General features: G+C 40.2%; 1 protein-coding gene across 1 annotated transcript in view; it reads right to left on the minus strand.

The window, feature by feature from the left end:
* LOC121887256 (alpha-1,6-mannosylglycoprotein 6-beta-N-acetylglucosaminyltransferase B-like) overlaps nucleotides 1–16,727 on the minus strand; it is a 19,473-nt gene continuing 2,746 nt past the window's right edge. The window contains exons 2-20 of the mRNA XM_042397933.1: nucleotides 16,359–16,408; nucleotides 15,482–15,696; nucleotides 14,961–15,015; nucleotides 13,396–13,511; nucleotides 10,358–10,487; nucleotides 10,046–10,194; nucleotides 8,253–8,317; nucleotides 7,689–7,862; nucleotides 7,324–7,491; nucleotides 6,754–6,923; nucleotides 6,352–6,483; nucleotides 5,843–5,976; nucleotides 3,861–4,003; nucleotides 3,501–3,656; nucleotides 3,199–3,345; nucleotides 3,001–3,117; nucleotides 2,782–2,856; nucleotides 2,430–2,590; nucleotides 1–2,333 (exon numbers count right to left, since the gene is read on the minus strand). Of these exons, the coding sequence (XP_042253867.1) occupies nucleotides 2,135–2,333; nucleotides 2,430–2,590; nucleotides 2,782–2,856; nucleotides 3,001–3,117; nucleotides 3,199–3,345; nucleotides 3,501–3,656; nucleotides 3,861–4,003; nucleotides 5,843–5,976; nucleotides 6,352–6,483; nucleotides 6,754–6,923; nucleotides 7,324–7,491; nucleotides 7,689–7,862; nucleotides 8,253–8,317; nucleotides 10,046–10,194; nucleotides 10,358–10,487; nucleotides 13,396–13,511; nucleotides 14,961–14,986 (2,262 nt within the window). The 5' untranslated portion in view covers nucleotides 14,987–15,015; nucleotides 15,482–15,696; nucleotides 16,359–16,408 and the 3' untranslated portion in view covers nucleotides 1–2,134. The remainder of the gene's footprint in view (nucleotides 2,334–2,429; nucleotides 2,591–2,781; nucleotides 2,857–3,000; nucleotides 3,118–3,198; nucleotides 3,346–3,500; nucleotides 3,657–3,860; nucleotides 4,004–5,842; nucleotides 5,977–6,351; nucleotides 6,484–6,753; nucleotides 6,924–7,323; nucleotides 7,492–7,688; nucleotides 7,863–8,252; nucleotides 8,318–10,045; nucleotides 10,195–10,357; nucleotides 10,488–13,395; nucleotides 13,512–14,960; nucleotides 15,016–15,481; nucleotides 15,697–16,358; nucleotides 16,409–16,727) is intronic.

The raw sequence follows: 16,727 nt of genomic DNA on the forward strand, positions 1-16,727 counted from the left end.
GCTTTTATATGCCATAACACATGTAAATGATATGTATTAACATGACTCATCCAGAAATGTGACATCACTTTTCTAAAACTTTGTTTCAGAGACGTCCCTCTGAGTCAAAAGCAACTTTTATTTTCTTTTATTCCAAACAGCCTCCTGACATAAACACAAGTTCATTTCCATCATCGTTCAGCTAATTAAGAAAAAGTCACATTTGACAAGGCCAAATGAATTCACCAGAATCCACCAGAGTCATCACAAATGTTGTTTTCATGGACCGTTTCTCAGCCATTTACCAGTCAATCACATTGACAACCAATCCTATCGTTGCACCCCTGAATAGTCTGATCCCTGAGTGACAATATGTTCTGGTCACATGGAGTGTATCGGGGCGGAAAAGGTCTCCTTCTCTGCCAATTAACATTCATGAGTGCGTCATTTCCAAGAAGAACCTCACATCGATCCAGTTCAAAATAGCAGCTTGTTGCCATTGTTGGAGCCATCTTTACTAACAGCTGCACTATGTAAGTCCAGCACCCCATCACTTAACACTGATTATGGGCTGTAGTTTAGCCCTTGGTTGTTATCATTTGTTTCTTTCACAAGCTGTTTTGCAGGCAGGGATGACGGGATAAGCCTGTGTGACCTTTTGAGGCTTCTGAAATGGAAATGTTCAAGCATAGGGCCTCTATAACTCTCTCATTAAGAGTGTGTCATGCCAAATCACTGTACATACTGTATGTAAAGTTTCCATGTTTGTTCATATCAACCAGGGGTGCAAAATACCCTTGGGTGGGTGGGGTGGGGGCGCTACAGATCTGTAGGTCATGAGGCAGTCAAGGAATAATATTGGCGCAAATGCAAGAACTCTGGGCGAAATGAGTCATCTGTTATGCGTTCAAAATCATTTTAAGGTGTAATTTCTAGTAAAATAACTCAAGAAAACATAATTAATTCTGCCTTCAGTGACTTTTTCCCGGTCTAAATGACGCAAAATATGTGTTTGAAAGACAAACAATGTGATCCTGCCTTTACTGGTGGGGGGTATGGATTTAAACAGAGCTGAGGGGGTTTCCTAAGTCAAAGACGGTTGGGAACCAATGGTTTATATGACAGTATAATCATGGTCATATGGCTGTGACCTCCAAAAGGCATCCAGAGGTTATCCATGATTCACTCAGATAATGAGCCTCATCACTTAGGCTGTCACCCTCTCTCCTCCGAGGCCCAGGCTAATATTTGCAGCCAGCAATGCATTGAGGGGTTACATGGGTAGTAATCCCATGCAATACTGACCAGTGTGATACATTACTGTAAGCAAAAAATATTGAAGTGCACTGTACTGTGTGTGATCTAGAGAAAGTGAAAAGAAGTTTAGCATTCATGGCCATTACATGGATTTAGAGTCATTGGTGTCTCTTCTCAAAGCTGGAATATATTTATTCAAATGCACCTAAACACCTATTTTCCCTAAAGTGGTTTTTGCCTTCATTTAGAGACAATTTGCTCAAGGGATCAAGGAAAAGCTACAACAACAACAACAACAGGGATTTAGTTAGGCACCATGAGACACCAGGCCTTGAATTCTTCATCCTTCAATATTCAAGTACTTATGATATGACAATCATTCATTTTTGGTTCCTGAGTAATGACTGTCATTAGAAAAAAAAACACAACAAAGTCTTGGGCCAACCAGTTGAGTCAGACAAATCTAGCAATAGAAATTTTGCAGAACAACTTTAACCATTTGGCACGGCCTCTCTCATATTATTTTTTTAATGCAATGTTGGATGCCTAAGGGACGAGCAGCAATATCTTCTGATCTGTTCATGATAAATTCATAACTCCGAAATTGTTATGAAAACCTAAATGCTAGGGTTGCTGACTGAGATAATTCCTTCAGATTACCGGAGCACTGAAAATTATTTATTTTTAATTATGTGTGCATCATAATAAAATGCAGTCCCTCAGCCTCTCTATGAGACCACAAACCTTTCAATAGTGTTGGCAGGACAGCTTGCTTTCTTTGGTTGAGATCACTTTAACTCTACATTAAGCATTGCAGATGGTTCTTTGGTGCTGTCTTCATCATATTAGCTTTTTCCTCTTTTCTCCGTGCTATTCCCTGAGTCCTTTCACAGTGTTGTTAAAGGATGTCAGGATGCAGTGCCACCTGTCCAGGTAGGTGAGCTCTGCAGGGACACAGTCTGCGGTGGGAAGGATCAGAACCGGCACAACTAAACAGCAGTGGTTCCTGCTGAAGGCCACATCGCCGACCCCAAGGGCTGTAGGAAGGAAACAGATGGTTGACTTCCTGCACCATGCTGGAACAACCCAGCCCGAGCCTACAAAATGGGAGAGAGTGAGTAGTATATTTACACTATGGTGCATCAATCATCTGTACAATGTGTTTCTGCAGTATGTATCTCCTAATCTCTCACCTAGTGAACGCGGCAGGGCTGTTGAGGTGGTGAAACAGAGCAGGCTCACACACGAGAGAGGAGTGTCGACACACACTCACACACGACTGACCCAGAGGACCCAGGTGCGCCCTTAGAGTACTTTCTGGTGGCCATGTAGGGACAGACTTACTGCAGAAATTCTAGAGTGATTTAAGTTTTCAGGGAGAGAGAAATTTATGGGAGTTTGAACTGAGCCTACAGCAAAAGGAATAAAAACCTTAGAATAGAAGCAATATTCAGTTTATCACATCTCACAAAAACTTTCACTTAATTTAGCAGCTCTACAAAAATGACTGAGCGAGCTTTATCCTACATGGCTACAACCCCATACCTGGTGAGTGATATAACCATGAACCCGCTCCAGCATTCCCTCACATGTGAACTCTCTGGGAGTGAAAGGCTTCACCTGCACAAACATACACAAACACTTCAGTGCAAGTCATTCAGTGCTACTGCAACTTATATTTAGGGATTACAAGGTGTGTGTCTACATATATGTTCTGAATATACAGTTTAAATAGTAACTTTATACTTGTACTCTGGGACCTACCTCTGCGCGTAGAATAGCTTTGACTGCTTCCCGTACATCTGTCCTGTTGGTCATGTCCACAGTCCACACGTGGGGTTTACTGATGAATTCTTCAGCATATGGGTGCTGAGAGGAGATCTGTAATCCAGTTTTTTTTACTGTATTTAGATCTAAAAATGGATGTACACTATTTTTTTTTCAACTGGAGGGGTTACCTACCTGTCTTGTGGTGGGCTTGCCTTTGTAGAAGTCATTATTGTCTGGGGAGTGTGGTGGGTCAAATCGTGGCTGGAGGAAGATGCAGCCCAGAGCTATTGCCTCAATGGGAGCTGGACCCTCATAGGGGAAACCAAGACCTACAAACACCTGAGAGGGGAGCAGAGTAGACGTCATTTTGTACTAAAATTGAGGATCTGTCATTAACCATAAACAAGGCAAGATAAGAATATAATGACAGTGATCCCTGTGGGGCCAAAATTCCCAATTTCATAGCTTTATTCTGAGCTCAGCTCTTATCTGACCTTGGCTCTGCGGAGAAGTTGTAGGAAGTGTTCCTGAGTCAGCAGGCCGTGGTTTCTGATAAAGCTGGGCAAATTAGAAGCGTGTCCTTCAGGCTGGTAGACTGTGGCATGGGTCTCCAGCTCTTCACTGATCACCTCCACATACTCTGATTTACCCTGGTATATACGCACACAGAAACAGACACAGGCAGGAGACAGAGCACGTAGAAAAACACAGAGAAAGGTAAGGGAAAGAACAAAGGAAGGGCAACGGTGAACAGCAAGACCATGACAAGACCAAGCTGTTTGACAATCTTGTGAAATGATAGTGAAGCAAATGGTCATTTTCTTTATAATCAAGCCAAATACCATGATCATTACCTGCCACATGTAATCCTGTTTACCATAGACAACTGCTATCTTGTCTTTCCTGTAGGTGTCTGACTCCAGCTCCTCCTCTCTCACCTCCGCCCTTGCTGCCTCCTCACTTACAAAGCCCAGGAAGGAGTTATCAGGAGTATGAGCTAGAAACAACAGAACATAAGTAACAGTATAAATTATGAATAACAGTGATTTAGTTTCAGCTCAGCTTGCATACAATATTCAAATTCCCCATCATGAAATTTCCATTTTTACAAGGAAACTCTGAGATAAAGAATATAGACAAGGACAAGAAGCAGTCAGTGCTGGAACTTCATAATCAGAATCTGTTTATCAGCCAAATATGCAGCACACAAAGAATGTGTCTTGGCATTTGCTCCCACAAATGCAACATTTTTTTTGCACTTTTTTTTAAAATGTAAAAATAAAACATTTTTTTGAATCTAAAAAAAACCTTTAAGCTTTATTCAGAGTTTTGAGAATAAATTAAAGTGTCTCTAAGAATGTGCATGTCCATATGCTGCTTTTACAGTAAGTAGTCTGATCTACTTTATATGTTAAAAACTTAAAAGTGTCTTAAATTTACCACATGTTTGAAGACAAGGCAAAAAAGACACTGAGAGTGGAAAATGTGATCAGAGGATCAGAAAAAAGTACTTTTGGACAGGCATTGCTGACAACACAGACCAAGACTGTAGGTGAAAAACAGTAAAGATTAAAATTCTGTGAGAGAGTAAAAACATGTGGTGCAATATAAATCATCTGTTAAAGGAAATGAAAACTCTACATATATGAAAGGTTCACCTCTGACTGTTTGGATAGGCAGCTGCCACCTTGCTGCCCTCCGACTCACTGAGGAAGGTGTGAGGGATGAGTATTTACCTAAGAGATGCAGGAATGTGCTAGCAAAGGTATGTGTGTGAAAGCATCGATTTTAATTCTGCAACATTTGTACATATATATATATGTGTGTGTGTGTGTGTGTGTGTGTGTGTGTGTCTTTCTCTCCTGTCTTTGAAAGACTATAAGACTATATCTCCTTTTATTCACCCTACAGCAGCACAGAATTTCCTTCTGGCCCCTTTTGCTCCATTTGTTCCCACTTGTCTTAAACACCTGTGTAGGTTCACTGCTTAACACAGTCATCAGATTAGCAAAGATATGCAACAACACACTGATATGATCAAGATCATGAAGCATGCAGCATGTGGGGGTTTGAAGAAAAGCTGTGAGTTTCTTGTTCTCACTGTTCTCACTGCCTGTTTACTGTTCTGCTTTGTCCGCTTGTCTGTTTAATGCAATCCTTCAGTCAACAATCTTCCTCTCCGCCTTTGCAAAACAGAAGCAGCCATCCACTCCTTTCTCAAGCTCCTCTTTTATTTATTTCTTCTTCCTGTGTCCTTTTTCTTGTTGCTGTTTTGCTTTCTTCCCTGCTTTCTGTCCTTTCCCCACCATCAGCTAACAGCTATTGCTCTCTCTCCTCCTCAGCAGGACAAATAAACATGTTCCAGGCTGAAGGATGAAGAGTGGCTCTCGGCCCAGTGCGTCCAGCTTGTCTCCATCTCCCAGCAGGGTGGGAAAGAAGACAGGGAGAGGTGTTGGAATGAAAGCTCTGCCTGGGCACCAAGTTTATTTAACCTCAGCTATTAATCCTCTTTCTCTGTGAGGATGCCTAGTGGGGCGTATGTGAAGGATCAGTGCTGCGGCAGCAAGATATAAATATGCGTGTAACACACACATTTATATGTGTGTGTGTATATGTACATATATATATATATATATATATATATATATATAGAGAGAGAGAGAGAGAGAGAGAGAGAGAGAGAGAGATTGTCTCCAAAAAGTCTGAATCAATATATTGTACTTCAAAGAGTCAGTCATAAACAAATTCCATGATGCCATTATTGCCAGCATAAAATGTATGCACAAACACATACACACACACACACACACACACACACACACACACACAGACTTACGGAACATGGTCATGTACTGCAGAGGCTGGAGACCCCAGCTGCCCCACAGTGTTTTATATCCACGGATCCTTGCATAACTTCCCAAATTAAAGGCTGGTTCAGTGCCAAATGAGTCCAGGATTCTGAAGCGGCACCTAGAATGATTTTAAAAAATGCTTGTGATAAAATCATCTTATATATTATTGCAATTTAACAATGATTATATGTTCTGCTGATCTTGTATATTTAAAATCTTACAAGGGCCTAAGTGGTAATATGGCCATAGAAGTAGAGAGCAAAATTAACACCTTTTATCCCTCTTTCTATATGGTGAGATTGTTCTGTGGTAATACACTTAAGTAAGTTATATACATCTCTGGCTTTAACCCCAAAGCCCATGAAACAAACTTGCAGTGGAATTTCTAAAACTTTGTAAACATAAAGGAAATGTTTGTCTATCTTTAATAGAATGGGAGAAGTCATGTTATACTGGAAGAAATAAATGTGTATTTAGAAACTTGTGGGCGCACTGGTAATGCAGGAAAGCCAGCCCCATGGCTACTTGAAGGTGAGCAAGGCCATGGTAGTCAGTATAGACAACGTCAAAGGTCAGGGGCCTCTGGATCGGACAACTGCCTCGGCCTGGAGCAGCACCTATCAAGCTGGAACAGCCACAACAAACACATGTCAGGTTCAAGAAAGGTCACCAGTCACCATTTTTGAGCATCTTTCAGCTTTGTTCTTTTGCCTTTCTTGTCCCTTTAATATAAAGTAATCACAGACCAGCCAGGTTGTTACATATGAAGTTATCCAATTCAAGTTATCCAATTAACTACTAAAATACTTTTGCTTCTACACAAAGACATTACTTCCAAAGAAACATATATATTTTTTAATCCAATGAACTAGTGGTATTCAACAGTGGTGCCAACCTGTGGAGGTGTTGCTGTGAGGTGCTGAGGGTCAGGTTGTGGCCCAGGATGGTCAGACACGCACTGAGGTCAGCCCACTGGACCAGCTCCCCTAGAGGACCCCCTCTCTCCACCATGGCTTCAAAATGCTGGCCAACACTCCCAGCCAGAGCACCGGGATAAAGCAGCACCTAGAGGTTTTGAGGTTTTAAAAGTCCAAAATCCATCTTTTTAGGATGTAGGCAGTTAAACACAGCAGATATAAAGAGGAGTGTGTTGCCATTTCCGTACTGTCTTTGATTTCTTAAGTTCAAGGTTCTGTACACTATGATAGCAAGTTCTAAAAAGTACAATATAATAAACTATATTCATGAAGGTTGTGAAAAATAAATATCAAGAGACCCTGAACATGTAATACTAAAATTTTAATGTTTAGTATTTAGATAGTATTACCCTAAAAAAACACATAAACAGAAAAATCTTGAAATCTAAAAATATGTTCTTGTGAATATTGTCATTTTAGCCATTTCCTTGAAAATCCAGAAAAATAAACTTAATGATGCTTAGTCAGAGTTGATCTGCTGGTTATACCCTCATCTGGGATGAAACTGTCTTGTTGCTGCTCTGCCTCATCCTCAGACCAGCATGTATCCACCGTTCAGACATCCTTTCCACCCTGGACCGGATGAATCTTATTGCAGGACTGCTGTTGTTGCTGATGGCCTCATAAAGTGGGCTCAGAGTTGTACGTATTTCAGCCTGTGTACAATCATAGTATGAAACACAGTGTAAGTTTGTAAACCGGATAGAAATAATGTGGAATTTAATTTTGCTAGAGATGTGATCATGTATCAATTGTTGTGAAATGTAGCTTCTTTTCACTTGATTGTTAATTTAATTATACATATATCCATACAACAATACTACACAAAGACATAGACCTGTTGTAAAGATACCTTCTCTGTATAGGACTGAGGTTTCTGGTGCCATGGTGGTGTAGAGTGGTTCCCTCCAGGAGGAGGAGGACAAAAGTCTTCTATTTGGCTGAGATAAGTCAGTATGGAGCAGGTGGTGCCATCCACTCCATAAAAGGTATAGCAGGGGTCTGACTGCCAACGGGCCTGCAGAAACTGTTACAATCAATACAATATTTATTGTACAGATGTGAGAGTGGCATCATTTTTTTCATTTATATCCTAGCAAGAAAGAGAATAATAAGTGTTTCCCAAAATGTTGAAATGTTCCTTTAAGCATCAGAGATCTGCACAACACAGTTAGTATTCTATCGCTAGATACTGAGTAGCTCTACATCAGCTGTTGGTGGTTGAGTGCCTTGCCTAGCAGGGCTGTTATGCACTAGTGGATATATACCCTTATTATCTCAAAATGTTATTTCCATGCCAAGCTCAGATGTGCTCAAATATTTAGGCCCAAAAATGTTACTTAAAAGTTTAAATTAAGGTATGCATTATAATACAACCATGAAGTTCAAGCAACCCAATATATTTCCACTTTCTCACCTCCACTTTCTCCGCACACACCGGATATGCAGGATCAATTGGCACCTCACACTTCTCATTGGGCCCTGTGGGTAAGATATCAGCCGTCATACAGTTTTTCTTTATGAGGCCATTTTGAATGCATCATTATTCCACAGACCAGGCTTTGGTAACAAAAAGTACATTGTGGAGTTAACTCACTGTGGGTAATGAAGAACAGTGGATAATAACTTTGATATACAGCCTCTCAACTGAAATGTGGATAATGAACAGCAGCCATCAGCACGATGCACAGTGCTACCATGCGTGTAAGAGGCATTAGAGTAGAGGCAATGTGTTCTCAGAGGCCCTTTCCCGTAACCCCCCCCCCACCATCTCTAGCCAATGTCAATCAACTGGAATGAACACACACACACTCACACACCTGACCCACCTGCCTCCTACCAAACAGGCTCTTTTACAATGCTTGCTCTTGCCAAAATACACAGTCCTTAACTGTGTAAAACAGCCTAGTAAAAAGTAAAAGAGAGGGAAAAAAAGATAAGAAAACTTATAGGTGTGAAAACCAAAAAACAGTGATACGCTATAAGAGTACAGCAGAGAAAAAAAAGTGCTCCCCCTGCAAAAACAAGAGTATGAGTAGACAAGTCGGTGAAAGGACTCCTGGGTAATTCAGTTGTACTTTATGGGTGTGAGGTAATGGGAGAGGGACAGGGTGAGGGGCTAGAGAGCTGGTTAGAGAAGTGTGTGTTTGTGTGCATGTCGACGAGAGTGTATCCTCACGTATGCACGGTGTGGTGTTTGTGTGGCCCAAGTTTTATGAATTCACTTGTTCAAATAGGGAGGTGAGGGTGCGCACACTCATCCCCACCGCCAACACACACAGACACACAAACCCCTCGTGTGCCCACCAGGCTGTGTAACCTGATTCTCACCTGACACCTCTCAGGAGGGTCATTGTGTAGATGTAAACTTTTTTTCTTCCCGCGGCCAGTACATCAGCTCTGGCTCTGTGAGACTTGTTAAACTTCTATTCAAGGACTTCATCCCCCATAACCACCTGCACACTCTGCCCTTTAACCCCCCCATTCACACCCTCCATTATCACAGCTTGTTAATTTCACTGTGTGGTTAACCTCTATTGAGGCTATGAACCGTGCATTTGGCTCGGAGTATCACACTACCACTGCAGGCAACCACAGAGAAGCTTGCAATTGGCCAATTATTGAAGCTGGCAACAAGCAGGGACGAGAGAGTGTATTTATTTGGTGTAGCCAGAACGTTAAAGCATGTTATTACTGGAACAAACCCTAAAATCTCTGATTTATCTTGGAGAGCGAGTTGTATTTAGTAATGTGCATAGAAAAATTAAAGCTTAAATAAGCAAGATTTTTTATTTAATAGCATAATACACCTGTCTGATTTGTCTAAATCTCATCATGGGTGCCAAGTCACACTGATTTGAAGTCTATAGATTCTTCCTATCTGATGAAATCAAATTCTGACACAAACTGTGTCCTATACACTCAAGATAAAAGTGTTCATACTGGCAGATCTTTTGCCCTTTAAGTATCCCTCATATCACACAGCATCAAGGTTGCTAGTTTAGAGCAGTTCACTGGCATTTCTGGGTATTAAAGTTGAGATTTTTCTGAACTAATAAGCCAGAAACGTGCACACTTATCCTATACAACTTTGAAATCAATCAGAATTAAACATTTTTATTATGATAAGATTGGATACAACAGTTACATACTTATTATTTACTCTCATATGATGTATCCACTCCCTGTACACAATTCATTCACAATTACCTGTGTGTAGTCTGTGGTTATCATGTGGTGGAGTTGTTTGAGACTGATGGTGATGGTGGTGATGACGGCTGAGCTGGTCAAGTCTATGGGACACTCTCTTCAGCTCCCTCTCTACCAAGTGGGCCAAGCCTTGCTGGTCCTGTCTAAAGCTGGGAAACAAACAGGAGTCCACATGAGACCACTGTACTGTATGCATACCAAAGGAATACAGAGGAACACTGAGTCGTACTGCATCTGCAATTGTATTATACTGCGATCCAGCAGGTGGTGAATGGATTCTGTTTATATGCGAAGACAGTAGATGTTGAATACCTCTGCAGTAGCAGGCTGAGATCATCTCTGGTCATCTTGGTGGCATCTATCTCTCTGCTCAGCCTCTGCACCTGAGTATTCAAAGCCTCCAAGCGAAGAGCCAGCCTACGAAAGCCAAGACCTCGCTGCCCTATGGCAATAGTATACACCACACAGTAGGTCATGCACGTACAGTATCAAACATCAAAACATTTGTGTACTTAACAGTGTATTATTGCATTATGACAGAGCCACTTTGTCTTTAGGAAACAAATTTTGTTCCATTTATCATGAAAACAGCCCTGTTATGTAATGCTATTTTCTTAACTTGATCTGCAGGAAATGATTCAGCGATTATGGCTGTGTGTATTTTCCATATTCATTGTATGAGGTAATGGCATCTAATCATTTTAACAGAGGTGAATTTTCCAAAAGGACAATTTTATGACAGATAAAGATGTTGAGTCATCATTTCTGACTACCAAACATTTGTGAAGATTTGCAGTCACATTGATTTATGGTTACAGAGAGGAGAAACACACACACACATTCATGTAGACATGCTGTATGCAAAGATTTTGTGAATGTTTACTTGGACACCATAAAGGTTGAAGTTGATGCTAATCTCAAATTGCTGATCTCATATGCTGTGGAACAGTCAATTTCAGGTCATGTCAGTATGTACTTGAAAACGTGGTGAAGCTATTCATAAACCTCACTTTTATAGTAATTGTAGTCATTGTTGTGCATCTCTTAACCCAATGGTTCCCAACTGTTTAGACTTTTTAGAGACTTGTAGCAGATATAGGGGAAATAAAGCAACAATTACAGAAAGTTCTGAAAAAATAAAACATAATTGGGTCCTTGAATCATCTTTTTACACCTCAGATTTATCATGGAACCCCTTGGTGGGAGAAAACTACCTCCAACATTTATAAGACGCTCTGTCAAAAACATACAGTACATCTTACTAGCAGGATACAAATATAGGTTACAGTGACTATATATTATTATTGTTTGCTAACAAACCATGTTAAAACGTGAATCCTCTACCTCTTATGTGTGCTCAGATAGGCCATCCAATGTAAAGTGTGGCTGACCTGAATTAACTGGCTCTAGTTACCAGACACAGAATAACTGTAAAAACAGTGAATGTGAGTTTTAGGAGTCTGCTAAAAGGAACTATTTGAGATGGCAGATCAAGGATGTCTTGACTGAAACTTTGTGAGTTGGGGAGATGCTGGTGGAGGTGGGGTTGATTTGAGGTCAGAATAAGGATCTCCTTGGGGATTAAGCTTAAACCCGTGATACTTAGAAAAAAATCCCACAGACAGGTGATGTCACTACATCTCTGTTTGCTCAGCTGTCAGTATATCAATACTTGTATGCCCTGAGGGCCTTTGGGCTCATAGGCAATGAAAGATGAATGGGGGAAAGAAGAGGCTGAATCCTGTAATAACTTTATGCCAGTTGTGTGAGATGTGACTAAACCATTCCAAAGCTTGTAAAGAAGTGTGTGTGTGTGTGTGTGTGTGTTTGTGTGGGTGCGTGTGTGTATGTGTGTGTGTGTGCGTGCAGCTTATTAAAGTGTGTGTGTGGTGGGTGTGGGTGGGCATGTGCATGTCACGTCATGCTGTTTCTGCACATTTCTAGATGATAACAGTCACATGATGGAAATTAGAAGTAAAATATGAAGCACATAGCTCCTTATTATGTGTTTTCATAACACAATAACACATTATAATGCAATAATAAGTCTACTGATATAAATTTCCTCTGTGTCAGAGACAACATATTTCTTTTTCATGAGAAAAATTATGGTGGAATAATGATGATACTCTGTTTTCAAATCGTTCTGTTTAATCATTTTCTAAAAACAATTCAAACTTAAAGGATATGGGTGAAACTCAAGATTAAATACAAGAAAATGACTGTGAAGAAAGATGACATTTGGTGAATTTGAGTTGGATTAACTGTGTGCTGACCAACAGCTTCCCCCATGTGGTATATTTTTCCAACACAACCATTGCTGGGTGGCTATTTGTACACAACTTGTGGTGGGTCCCTCAAAGCACAGAACAATTGTGGGTCTGTGGCTGTGATGCACCAGCGGATTACATTGTCTGCTACAAACTGTTTTTCTAGAATTCGAGGAGTAATGGATGGGGATGTTTGGATAAAAAGTCGTCTTCTTTGATTACATTTCGAAACTGATGGATTGGTCACCACATTGTTCAACTCTTTCACAAACACTACTTGTTTTCATTCTATCTTTAGTTAAACCTGTGTGTCTGATTGTATCTTAACTAACTGTGGAATTAAATGTTATGCATAAATTGGTTCAGTCAGTTTCATATTATTCAGAAGTTAACTGGGTTCCTTTGAATTAAGAGAATTCCAAAAAAAAATCTAATGTACCATGAATCAGCTTCTGTATCAGATTAGTGGAGACACCAAGTGGAGCTTGTTGAGTTTCTTTCCAGAATGTTCATGATCAGGTCCACATAAAAGACAGCTGATTTTAATGAAAAAAAGGCTCTGGAGGAGACTGTTGACAACATGTGTCTCTTCCTTGTAAACCAGGAAGAAAGCTTTTGCCCAAACAACCTTGTCCACTGCCCCCTTAAAAACCCTCCTTTGGGGAAACAGTGTAGCCAGACAATTGAACTGAACAGGGGTATGTCTTGGCCGCAAACCCACAACTGTTAGACGCATGGGAGGACCCACCGCGAATTGTGTACAAAGCTTCATCTAACAATGGGAGGACCAGGTCTTGTACAATACAAGAGTATAATTCTGCAAAATATACATGTACTGCCACATGTACTCCTCAATCAGTGCTTAATGTGAAGACATTACATCTGAGTGAGATTAATTTGTTTCATAATTTAATTTATTTTGGATATTTTATTTTGATTCACTATACTCATAATCAATGTTGCCCAGCACAGTTCATGTGAATATATGAATATCTGGATGTTTTATCTTTTTGATAGTAAAAAAAGGTAAAGGCTTCCTCTAAAGTAAACTCTGTGTGTCCTTGTGTGTGTGTGAGTTACCCTGTTCTTCAGGTGACCTCCCAGCAGGTTCTTCCCTGGTCATCTCCAGAGGCACCCAGAGGCTCTGTAGCAGCAGGGTGAACACAGACAGGCACAGACAGAGCACCAGGCAACCACTAGAGGACACAATAGACAGAGAAATGCTTATTCTTCTTCAAATGCTGCAGCATGTGAGGTACAACACAGCCCTGTCAGATGAACTCTACTATCAAATTACAACACCTGTCATGTTTCTAAATGTGTTCATTTAAATTCATTTCAAACTGTTTATTTATACTATTAATTATATGAAAGTGGATATTGTTACAGTATTTTTTATACAACTTAACTGTTCACATTTAGGTCAGTTTGCATTTGTACAAGAACATTGGAGTGGCAGGAACTGAATATTTTAACCATTTACTCATTATTTTTAGCATTATTTTAACTTTTAGCTAACTGATTAGACTTTCCTGCTTGCTTGCTTGCTTGCACTCAATTTCAGGTGTTACAGCTGACTCAATATGTAGGGTATATTTTTGATCAAATCATAATTTCAGTTTTTTGAATGAGTTGAAGTAGAATCTTTCCACGTAGCAACTGCAGAAGTACCCCAAGGGAACTTCCCTGCAGGAATCCCTGAAAATGGAAGATCATGCCCGTTCCTTAATAAGCGCAGACACAGCAGTATATGCAATAGAGTAAACAACTCCAGATCTGACATTTGTATTTGCTTGGTATGTTCATTGGCAAGATATTTGAAATGACATAAAAGGTCACTTTTTAATAATCGGTGTCATACAAAACCAGTTAAATCTCCTTTGAACTTCATGGATGTGATTTTAAAGGCAGATCTGATGTAATAAAAACCATACAGCTTGACTCTGCCTTTCACCGAGAACACTGAGAGAATGTGGAGAACTAAATTGTTCCATGACTTCAAGTAAGGACCCTGGTGTGTCAAAATGAATATTTGAAGCGTGATGTGCCAGTATAGCGTGTGTCTGCTCACTGTTCACATGGGCTCCCAGCTACAGTTTAACTGGGGCAGAGAGAGCAATCACTTCTCTCTGTCTCTCTTTCATCAGGCTAGTAAACCCACCAACCCTTATCCAAAAAAACATGACAAAGCTCAAGTACATGCAAAAACATTTTCAGGGCTCTCCAAATGCCTGTAAATCTCCAGATTCAGAACTAGACAAATTATTTTCATTCTAATCTATAAGTCATTTCAACTTCATCAAACTTGTCAGAGCACTCATCACCACATCACATGTATTTGGTTGAAGGTATATGGAAAAGCTGTAAACTGCACGGGAGAAATCATGTTAAAATAGACTACTGATATCTACCGTATCATATCTTGTACATGTTTTCCAACAAGCTTGATAGTCACTGTGAAGGTTTACTCAGACCTATCAGCTGTCAAAATGTGCATACTGCTGAGGTGAGAACAAAATAGGAGGAGGTTCTGCTGCATATGCAGAGCACAGAGCAAAGAGTACTTGTTCTGCACTTTCTTCTGCACTTTCTTCTGCACATTTTTACCACTTCCTGGACACTGATGTAATGATGCTGATTCTTACCTGCGTGGCCGCAGTGCAACGCGCATGGCCCCCTGTTTACAGATGTTGGATCTCACTGCCAAAACAAGAACATTGCAAATACTTAAGTACAACATGCTTAGTAATAAGTGTACGGTTATGTTTTGGGCAGGAAAAAACATAATTGCACTATTGTTATACAATTTTTCACTTTGACCACCAAAGATTTATTATAGTTTCACTTTAAATTGTAAATGGTAGGTCACACTTTCCTCTTGAGCTGCACCAATAAAGTGTGAAGGCATAAATATATTTCAAAGTAATGCTATTGCCAGCATGACTGGCCATGAAAGGCTCTTCAGCTTGTGGTCTTTCTGTGTTTGTGCAGAACATGTTGATTAGACGGACAAATATAATAATGAATCCATACATAACAAAACTGCTGTCACCAAGCTGTTGTTGTGTGTCAGTGTGAGACAGATACAGAGATGTCAACAGTTCGGCGTATAATAAGCCAGCACATAGACAACCACACACACACACACACACACACACATCCTCACCTCCTTGGGTCTTCCTCCCAACCCACTGGCAACCATCAGGCCTGTTTTGAAAACACACAAACTAAAAGAAAAGGAAATAAAGTTGGGGCTGGAAAGTATCTTGCCTCCTTTTTTGTCTCTTTTCGCTCTCTTTCCCTCCTTCTCTGGCCGTGCCTTTTCTCTGTCTCAGGGCCTGTGGGTAGGCATCCTGTGGTTGTCAAGGTAACCTGACTCCCCTTTAAAGAAAACAATACGCAGAGTGCTGCTTAGGCCTTTCACAGATACAATGGAGCCCACGCTATTGGGTGACACAGTTTCTTTCAGTCTCGCTGGCCAGACTTAAGCCTTGGTTGTGAATTGATACCGGGGAACTCATTTAAATAGCTCAAATGGTGCAAACTTTTGGCTCTGAATGGCACAATACAGACAAAAGACACTACAAATTTAATGACAGTAACAATAAGAAGGATCATAATAGACCGAATAAAATACCCAGTGGAAACTGTATAGTTAACATAGAAAAAGTTGTTATTCTGACTTACTGTGTTGTAACACAGTTGTTACATAATTAAACTAGACATCAAATGCACAAAGGGATTAATGCATTTATTTCTTGAGAGGTTTCATTCTGGTTGTAAATAATTACAGTAATTACAATAATTGATAGTTGTAAGGTAGAACTAAATCAAGTTATCTAAGGGTCTTAAATTGTTTAATTAGCAAGTATGTTTCACTGAGCCTCAACAGTTTTTATTACATAGTCATATTACTTGTGGAAACAAGGCTCCATAAAGATATGGATGGGTTTACTCTGTGGAAACAAGGCTCCACATAAAGAGCATGATGAGACATGACCCAGTCAGGTTTACCACAAATCAGATCAGAATCCCTCACCTACCTGGAGAGGGCGCCATAGTGCCAAGATGTTCTTGGAGTCCAGAAACTGCACTGTAAGAGAGAAGATACAGTTTAACCACAAATGATCTTTCTGAGCATACACAAAATCAAACTCTGAACACTCATGTGTTTCAAAGTTGAATAATCTGTAGGCTATGTTTTCACTGGGGTGACCTGTTCTATTGTGTGTTACATGTATGAAAGGAGAACTGCATACATTGGTGTCAAGACTTCCAAAGGAGACAGATACGTTTTTAATTCCGACATGATTCAAAGCAGAGGAACTTCACAAAAACTTCACAAAAAAACCTGATCAGAAAAAGACAAGGGAAACAAAACTGGCATTGTGATCTATTTCAAGAACGCCTCT

Source organism: Thunnus maccoyii, chromosome 20, assembly GCF_910596095.1.
Source record: "Thunnus maccoyii chromosome 20, fThuMac1.1, whole genome shotgun sequence".
Lineage (NCBI taxonomy): Eukaryota > Metazoa > Chordata > Actinopteri > Scombriformes > Scombridae > Thunnus > Thunnus maccoyii.